Source organism: Salvia hispanica, chromosome 6, assembly GCF_023119035.1.
Source record: "Salvia hispanica cultivar TCC Black 2014 chromosome 6, UniMelb_Shisp_WGS_1.0, whole genome shotgun sequence".
NCBI classification, from domain to species: domain Eukaryota; kingdom Viridiplantae; phylum Streptophyta; class Magnoliopsida; order Lamiales; family Lamiaceae; genus Salvia; species Salvia hispanica.
The window spans coordinates 47,114,193-47,123,605 of record NC_062970.1 but is presented as its reverse complement, the minus strand read 5'-3'; the positions used below and the strand labels follow the sequence as shown (position 1 = coordinate 47,123,605).

Sequence of the window (9,413 nt, the reverse complement as noted above, 5' to 3'; positions counted from 1 at the left end):
TAATTTGTAGGAAAGTTTTTCATAATGTAGTCATTAATGAATTTCCGCTCCTCTTTCTCCTTTAGTATTGAATTGTAGGGAATACATTGTATGTTTGATTGATTATATTGTACGTAGATTATATTGTACATAGATATTCACACATAAATATGGATTAGAAACCGTGTGGCTACCCAAGGAAAATATTTACACAAAATTAGCTCCTACTATTAAGGATGGTAATCCCCTAATTGATGTTTATGAATCTCCATCTTTTTCTTCTGTTGATTTGGTTGTATATTGCTAACAATCCACCTCAAGTTAAGTAACGAGATTTTGGATACTTAACTTGCCAAATGCTTCCGAGAAATTCTTGGCTCCTACTGGTTTTGTAAGAATGTCTGCCAAACAAATGGGAGTTCAACAATTCATGTCTCAATCTTCTCATTGATGAAGTGTTTGTCTACTTCAACATGTTTTCTTCGATAATATTAGACTGGATTTTCTGCAATGTTGATTGCGGCTTTATTATCATAGAATGGCTGACATGTTTTCGAGTGATAACAAAACCCAAATCTCCCATCAATCTCCTAATCTATAGTAATTCCTTTGAGATATCGGAGGATTCTCAAGGCCGCTTCTAGGTGATCGCTTTGTGGCTTGTTGATGCACTATTTTTAAGCACTACAACTACTCACAAGTCTAACAAGGTAGAAAGAGTATAGCTAAGAGTAAGCACAAGATTGTCGAACTATTATTTATGTCCATTATTTATACATTTGACCTATTTTGGTATTTTGTTGTGTTTTGTGAGAAATGTGTAAAATAGAGCCTAAACAGATAGCTAAAAGTTGAAGCTTGAAGTCTTGAGCATTCGAGCTAGCCAACGGTCCGCTGGTTACCATCGACCGCTATCTCTACAGCAGCTCATCTCGAAATTCAAGCCTAAAAGAGGAACACATCTAGCGACTGCTCAAAGTAGTCCAAAGAGTTCCGGAGGATTCCTAGCGGTCTGCTGGACTCTGTGTAGGGGCCCGCAGGAACCGGGTGGTGCATTATTTTACTCTTTATGTGGATAGGATCACGAAGAAAGACAAAGGGGTTATTTGTTGTGGGGGCTTGATCACGGCGATTGCCTAGCATTTGGGCATTTCTCTCGCCGGTTTGACGAAAGATATGGGGGAGCGGTTCATCACCTATGAAGTGCTCTTCTCGGTGGGTCTATTGAAGACCGATTACTTTGGTCAAGGCTACTTTTTGCAAGTGGAGGGGGATCACTTTCCCATCACAATCCCGCAATTGACCAAGGTCGATGTTTGGGCAAATCAAGCCAATTGGAAGCTCATCACGCCGGTCCACCAAAGAGCCATTGAGGCTAACCCCATCAATGGAGAGTTTAGGAAGAAGAACATTCCTTCCCGCATCCCCGTCTTTGAACCCGAAGATTACTCCGCCTATGATGCAATTGACAATGAAGAGGCGGAGCATTCACATGCTCAAGGGAGTGGAGTGCCACCACCGCCGCCGCCCCAACATGAATAAGAAGAAGAGGAAGTGGAGGATCATCGCCGCCGGACTCGAGAGAACCGCCGCCGCGGGAGGCCTTATCCCGGTGAGGAGTTCCAATCGAACACTTCCGCCCAACTAGGAGATATGTTCTTCTACATGCAAAACATGTCCAATCCTTGGGACAACCATTGAGCGGAGCAACAAAGGGAAAACACCTACAACCGCCAAGGGTTCCTGCTGCCATTACATCTTGGCTTTGGAAATACCTAACGACTCTAGAAATTCTAAATGCTCACAATTTGAAATATAAAGATTGTCATGAGTTTATCTTCCATCCTAAAATTTTCAACCTCCTCAACAACACCATTATATTCCATCCATGGTGGCAATTTACGCCTTCTACCTCGACATCCCCCAATCACCATGCGTCATCTCCTCGTTTCTTTCACCTCCATCATAAGTTCCTTACCATCCTTGCTACTTTAGGCACCTCTGCACATTTTTCGACAGCTGCCCCTTCAAGCTCCTACTTGAATCGCATTTCTCAAATTATAGCTAGGCCCTCCAATCTCCCCTAACTCAACACCAAAGCAACACAAGCTAGAACATTGATAGCTTTTTGCATTCTTCTAGTAATGGAAATGACACACGTCACATTACATTCTTACATTTAAGCCCCTTAATTATTTGCATAACCGTAAGCATTAAAACTATTAATCGTGTACTACATTTGAATTTCTAGTAAAATATTGGAGGCCAATATTTCTAACGGACAAGCATTTAATATTGTTTTGAAACATGAAACACTAAATTGGACCTTACATTACCTTTTCTTATTATATTAACATGAGTCAACATAATGCAATTTTTCGATTATAGACTAACAATTAATAAAAAAAAACAGTTATAATCATAACGGCATTTAATCTTGATTTTATATATGAAATATTAAATGAGACCTTACATTTTCTCTTCTTGTTATAAAATAAATATTTTTAGTCAACATAATTGTTGGATATAACTGCCGTACAAGATTTTAAATTCGTATCTAATTATTGTATAAATTTAAATTTATTGGAAGTGCACCCAAAACTTGCAAATATTTAAAACTATGCCCAAAACTCGCCTTTTGTGTATAGATATAGATATAGATATAGATATAGATTATATGTGTATGCTCTCTCACTTAATAGTTTAATTAACATAGAGTCGTGTCGATAGTTGATTAATATACATAACCATTTCGCTAACTTGCTAACTCATCAATGTAGTGTATTAAAAATGTCGATACGATGATATTCAATATAAACACAAGTTGATATTTTAATACATTGTGTTGACATTAATATTTAAATGTCAACACAGTTTATTAAAATGTCAACACAAATAACTTAAGTTGATATTTTAATATATTGTGTTGACATTTTAATGTCAACACAGTTTATTAATGTGATTGTGTAGACATTTTTAATACACTATGTGATGAGTTAGCAAATTAGCAATTTAAGAAAAGTTAGCATTATAACACACCCATATAGAGTATAATAATGTATAACAATCTTAATTACTACATGTTGAAAAAACTAGTGGTAATAAGTTTATAGGCGTAAAGAGTTTGGGAGGTTATATATTTGTAGGGATCCCCGCGTTTGAGTGGCACGATTAAAATATGCCATAAATTCCATTACTAATTTAATTAACGGTTTGTTGGTGATTGGTTGCAAAAAGTATAAATTGGTAATGATGCATGGCATGTTATTCAACATTATCGATCATGATGGAACAAATGCATGTAATCACCCTCGCAATATTAGGTGTCCTTGTATTGCCGCTTTCGGCATACGCAGCCGTGTTCGATGTGAGCAAGGAGGGAGTCCAAAACGGAGATATAACCAACGTAAGTACTCCCTCCGTCCCCGATTAAGAGTCACACTTTTCCATTTTAGTCTGTCCCCAATTAAGAGTCGCACTTCATTTTTACCATAAATAGTAAGTAGGTCCCACATTCCACCAACTCATTTCACTCACATTTTATTATAAAACCAATAAAAAAAAGTGGGTCCCAAATTTCACTAACTTTTTCAACCAACTTTTCTTTACATTTCTTAAAACCCGTGTCCGGTCAAAGTGTGACTCTTAATTGGGAACGGAGGGAGTAATTGGTAGTATATGAATATGAATGAGATGAAGAAGCAGATTGATAAGATTGTACGTATTTGGGGTAATATAGGCTCTTCTGAAAGCATGGAAGCAGGCGGTGGAGGCACCGACGGCGTCAAAGGTGTTAATACCCAAGGGTAAATGGACGCTGAAGCAGGCTCTTCTGGCTGGACCCAACAAGGCCCCCATAGAGTTCCAGGTGGAAGGCACCGTGACAGCCTATTCCGATCCCTTCGACCTCCCTGACAAGAAGGGAGAATGGTGGATAGGCATGAACTACCTCAACTCCCTCACTGTCTCCGGCGGGGGGGTCTTTGACGGCAACGGCAAAGTCGCCTGGACCAAGAACGACTGCCACAAGAACACCCAGTGCCTGAGTAAACGACTCCCCTACAACCTCAGCTTCAACTTCATCAACAACTCCCTCATTCAAGACATCACCATCAAAGACAGCAAGTACTTCCAGTCCAACTGCATCTCTAGCAACAACGTCACCTTCCAGCGCGTCAACATCATCGCCCCCAACGAAAGCCCTAACACCGATGGCATCCACATCGCCCGTAGTGCCAACATTAAGGTCCTCGACACCACCATCGGGACCGGCGACGACTGCATCTCCTTCGGCGATGAGATCAAAGACGTCCTCATCAAGAACGTCAGGTGCGGCCCAGGCCATGGGATCAGCATCGGCAGCCTCGGAAAAACCAACCTGGAGAAAGACGTTACTGGGATCACCATCGATAACTGCACATTCGTTAACACCGACAACGGGGTCAGGATCAAGACCTGGCCTTCCACTCCCAGCACCTTGAAAGTCACTGATATCAAATTCACCAATCTTATCATGCAAAACGTCAGCAATCCCGTCATTATAGATCAACAATACTGCCCTTGGAATATGTGCTCCCTCGACGTATGTGCTCTCTTCTTTTTATTACTCCACTACATATATTACATAGTGCATATGAATATGGTGCATTTGTTTGTATCTCTGCAGAAAGCATCACTGGTCCAGATTAGTAAACTGAAGATTGACAACGTCAAGGGTACAAGTGCCACACAGGATGCGCTCATATTCGCTTGCAGCTCAACTAAGCCATGTCAAGATGTGCAGATTGGAAACATTGATCTCAGGTTCACCGGAGATCCTACACTCGGCGGAGCCACCACCAAGTGCCAGAACGTCAAGTATGTTTCCACCGGCAAACAGAATCCACCTCTCTGTGTCAAGTCCAGCGCCCCTAAACCTCTACCCAAGTAGATTATGCATTTTCCCAATTCTATTTAATTTGTTTATGTATATATTTATATATAGCTAGATTTAATTTCCACAATAATGTATTTCGAATAATTATATTCTTAGAATGTAATGGAGCGATGAGAAATCATAGATAGTATTAATAAACTACTCGCACATTTATTAATCAATTGGAATATACATTTTCATTTCTTGCCCCTTTGATGTCTATCAAACTAGTTCGTCTACATGTTTAATTTGTTTCATTTTTATTCTTCTTTCATACATGTATATGTTTATATAGGTTTTTGTTAAAATGACGCCACCTCTTAACGTGACACCGTGACATCACATATACAACAATATTATAAACGCTACACAGCAATTTATAAATTGTTGTATAGCGTGTTGGATATTGCTGGCCGTGTTTTTTACCCTTTTTTTTGCCACATGATAGCTTATTATTTGTCCACATGTATAAATGATTGGCTAGGAATAGTGGTATGGTGTTATTTTAAGAGGTGGTGGCACCCTAACACTCCCCTGTTTATATATACTAATTAAAGATCTAGAAGTATTTTTCAAAGTCTTTCACTTCCCCTATTCATAATAAAAATAAAAAAACTTTTTAAATTTCCCCATATTAAAAACTATATATGGAGTAGTGGTCAGATCAACACAAATGTACACAAATGTTACGCTTGAGTAAAATAAATATTTATTTCACAATTAAAATAGGTACGGAATACTACTATTTTTTATTAATATGGGTTCATTATTTAGTTTAGTGATTTTGTGGTTCAAAATCCAATTTCATTAGGATGAAAGTAAATATTTTAGATTCATCATATTTTCCAAATTAATCATGTTAGGAAAATAAACAAAAATTACACAAAATCATTAGTGTAATTAATACAAGCACAAAGATTGTTTTGTGGAGTTTTCAATAAACAATTAAAAATTATCAATTTCTTCATATCGCAAACTAAGATCACTACAAAAAAAAGGTCATTACCGAGCACCAAGTGGTCGGCAACAAGGGTGGAAGTGCTCGGTATTTCACACTTTTCCGAGCACTTTCTGAGTACTTTAGGTACTCGGTATTTGCTTCGTCAGAACTTTTTGCCAAATGGTTTTTCTTCCATGCTTAAGAGAGAAGGCATGTGAGTCCTCCATACAATACGGATATGCACGATGCTCAGATGTGCTCCATCCCGACAGCATTGAATATGCAGGGAAGTCACTGATAGTCCACATCAACGTTGCACGTAGTTGAAAGTTTTGTTTTCTAGATATATCATATACATGAAATCCTTCAGACCATAGATCATTGAGCTCTGCAATCAAAGGTTGTAGAAACACATCAATGTTTTGTTTTGAATTCTTCGGACCAGGCACGAACACAGTGAGAAACATGTAGGATCTTTCATGCACATCCACGGTGGCAAATTGTATGGAGTTAGAATCACTGGCCACAATGAGTATTGTGAACCAGTCTGACCAAATGGTTGAAATCCATATGTGCTAAGTGCCAACCTGACGTTTCTTGATTCGGAAGCAAAGAAGGGATGTGTTTGGTCGAAGGTTTTCCAAGCTATAGAATCTGTCGGATGAGACATCTCTCCGTCTGAGTGTGCTCTGCATGCCATCGCATGGATTGAGCGGTAACTTCGGATGCATACAACCGCCTCAATCTTGGACCCAGAGGAAAATAGTACATCTTCTTGAATGGACTTCTACCTGCTGGGGATTGGTGCCCCTTGCACAGCGGAAGATATGCATAAACAAATAAATCAGATCTATAGATCTATTTGACCGATTATGAGATTAATTATCTACATGTTAAACAATCAAATTGCATTCAAGAACACAAATAAATCATGCTTAAGGAATTAAAACCCTAATTCATGATTTCCTACGGTTTAGAATTATCGGTCTGATTCTCGAAAGAATCATCGATTGCTTGCGCCTTCTCCACGTGATGTTCTCCGTACTCAACCACGAACCTTCTAATCTGTATCCCGAACTCAGAATCTGACCTTTGGGTGGGCAAAGCTTGTCAGAATCAAAAGGACTTAATTAGAGAAGAAGAAAAAAAATCAGTTCTAGAGAGAACGGAAAAATCACGTTCAATCTGAAGAGAGAGGAACGATTAAAATCAATTAATTTATTTTGTCTTCTCCCTAATCTCCTTTATATATAGAGTTATGTTGGGCCAAATTAGGGATCCATGCAGGTTGGACTTGGGCCAAACCTGTTGGTCTTTTACTAATTAAATTGAGCCCCAATTTAATACAAGCTCAAACAGAATATTATTATCATCCACTATAGTATAATAATATTGACTGCCCGTCCAATCCCAAATTACGAGTAATCCGGGCTTTACCTCTTTAATTTATTATTTCCCGTGTTTAAGATATAAATATCCATTAATTAATTTAAGTCCGCTATTTAACTTTAATTAATTAATATCTTTTTCCAAGAGTTGTCTAGTTCAAAATCTTTATTTATTATTCTGGAATAAATTCCAACCGGCCGGGTTTCTGAATAGTAAAACCTTTTTCAAACACCTCTTGAGGATATTATCAAACTGGACTCACCCAGCACACAATTCATTGCAATAACAATACTAGCACCTCTAGACATTGATCACCACTACCCAAGATATCAGGATTCTTGGATTGCGAAAAATCCGCACCATTTGATAAATCAAAGTAGTGCATAATCAATATCGTATGCTCAATGTTATATCAACAATGATTAAGAAATAATAATCACCGAGACCTCGTCTTTCAATAAATAGCAAGAAAGACTTATCTCAATTGTTAGATCCTTCAGTGCTATAATACTATCTCTTACTTTATTCTCTCTTCATCTATATACTTTTTGTCTTTCATACTTTATTCTCTCATCACTGAACTCACTTTTAGCTTAATTTCTTAAATCTCATGCCGAAAAGAAACGCCTCTACTATGGGTGAAGTATATTTTTATCGAATACTCCCTTTGTCCGCCATTTATAATCTCATTTTGACTCAGCAAAAGTTTAAGAAAATTGTTTGATTTTGTGAAGAGAAATGGGAAATAAGTTAATGGAAAATTGATTTTATAAGGGCATTAGCAATGCTGGCCTATCTCCGGAGCCCATCTCAGGGTCTATCCACGTCAGCAGGCCCATCTCAAAGTTTCTCCCTGTAATGAGAGCTTAGCTCAGAGCCCATCTCATTTCTACATCATCACTATTTTATTTTATTTTATTTTTAATATCGATGTCTTACCATTTTAAATAGTGTCTCTAAATTCATTTAGGACACTTTTTATTTGCATTTAGGAGAATTTTTAATAGTGTCTCTAAATTCATTTAGCGTCTCTAAATTGCATATTTAGCGAAGTGTCCCTAAATTGATTAATTCACGGACGCTTCCCTTTTGCGTCCTTATTTTTGTTTGGCACACCACCAATAAAGACGCTTTTAAAAGCGTCGGTGATGTATTTAGCAATGCATATTAGCGTCCCTAATGGACTAAAAAAGCGTCCTTGAGTGTTATTTTTCTTGTAGTGACGCCAGGTAAACCTAATTTCTTCTTTTAATTATTTTGTGTTGTATATTTTATTATATTGATATCATATCTTAAACTTGTTATTCAGTTCTGAAATCTTAAATTTTGCTTGTTTTGAGCAGGAACACATGGAACTGGAAAAATGTTACCGTGAGCTAACTGATTTATTGGTAATTGTTGTCATGCTATTGGCTATCTCTGGACCTGGACCGTGACCATTTCCTTGATATCGAACTATTGCATTTTTTTTTCCAGTATTACAAGCAAACCCAACTTGAAACTATGGCCAGTGAAAAAGCAGCAGCTGAGTTTCAGTTAGAAAAGGAAATCAAGCATCTTCTGGAAGCACAGGTCTCAACTTGGGCTACCACCACTTCTAGACACCATACCATCTACCGTATCTTATATTGAAATGTATGAACTCTTTAAACAGTTAGAAGCTGAAAAGAACAGAGTTTCTTGCAGTGAGAAGCAATATCATGATCTTTTTTACTTAGAACCTAGCTAGAAGCAATGGGAAATTTGACCCATTTGATTTGTTGGGTATTTACAATTTGTTTGTGGAGATATGTATACAATATCTCAAGACCAAGAATGATCATTTATTCGGAAACACAGCCAGCCTTCAAACATGATCCCCAAGCAGCGGGGTGGCTCTTCATAGAGCTTCGTCCGGTGCCATATATTCCGGCATGGCCCCACATTCCTGTTGGTGAAAATGTTGTCGCAAGTGAATGATGCAGGGTTCATGAATGTGGAGATGGTAAAGAGATATTACGTTTTGATGAAGATATTGTTTAATGCACTATTCCAGATTTGCATACAGTATCATCATCAATATTCCATTTCCATCACTCCCACTGTCTAAACTTCGAAATTTGAATTCTTTGCAAATTCATTTTTTCCGTTTTCTATAAAATTAAGGCGAGTTTGTATAATCTGGAGTGAGAGTACTACTTTAAAATGAAC

At 37.9% G+C, this 9,413-nt stretch overlaps 1 protein-coding gene across 1 annotated transcript; it reads left to right on the top strand.

Moving 5' to 3' along the window:
• Positions 1-3,262: 3,262 nt before the first annotated feature.
• On the top strand, positions 3,263-5,056 carry LOC125192002 (polygalacturonase-like). The gene is made up of 3 exons (XM_048089453.1): positions 3,263-3,385; positions 3,719-4,561; positions 4,646-5,056. Exons 1-3 carry the CDS (start codon positions 3,263-3,265, stop codon positions 4,907-4,909), a joined length of 1,230 nt encoding a protein of 409 aa, XP_047945410.1. The 3' UTR covers positions 4,910-5,056.
• Positions 5,057-9,413: the final 4,357 nt, after the last annotated feature.

Bases quoted from the DNA above. Each gene is read 5' to 3' on its own strand.
- LOC125192002 (XM_048089453.1), top strand. From the start codon at position 3,263: ATGATGGAACAAATGCATGTAATCACCCTCGCAATATTAGGTGTCCTT. The intron at 3,386-3,718 runs GTAAGTACTCCC...GGGGTAATATAG, and splicing joins AAAACGGAGATATAACCAAC to GCTCTTCTGAAAGCATGGAA. The intron at 4,562-4,645 runs GTATGTGCTCTC...GTATCTCTGCAG, and splicing joins GGAATATGTGCTCCCTCGAC to AAAGCATCACTGGTCCAGAT.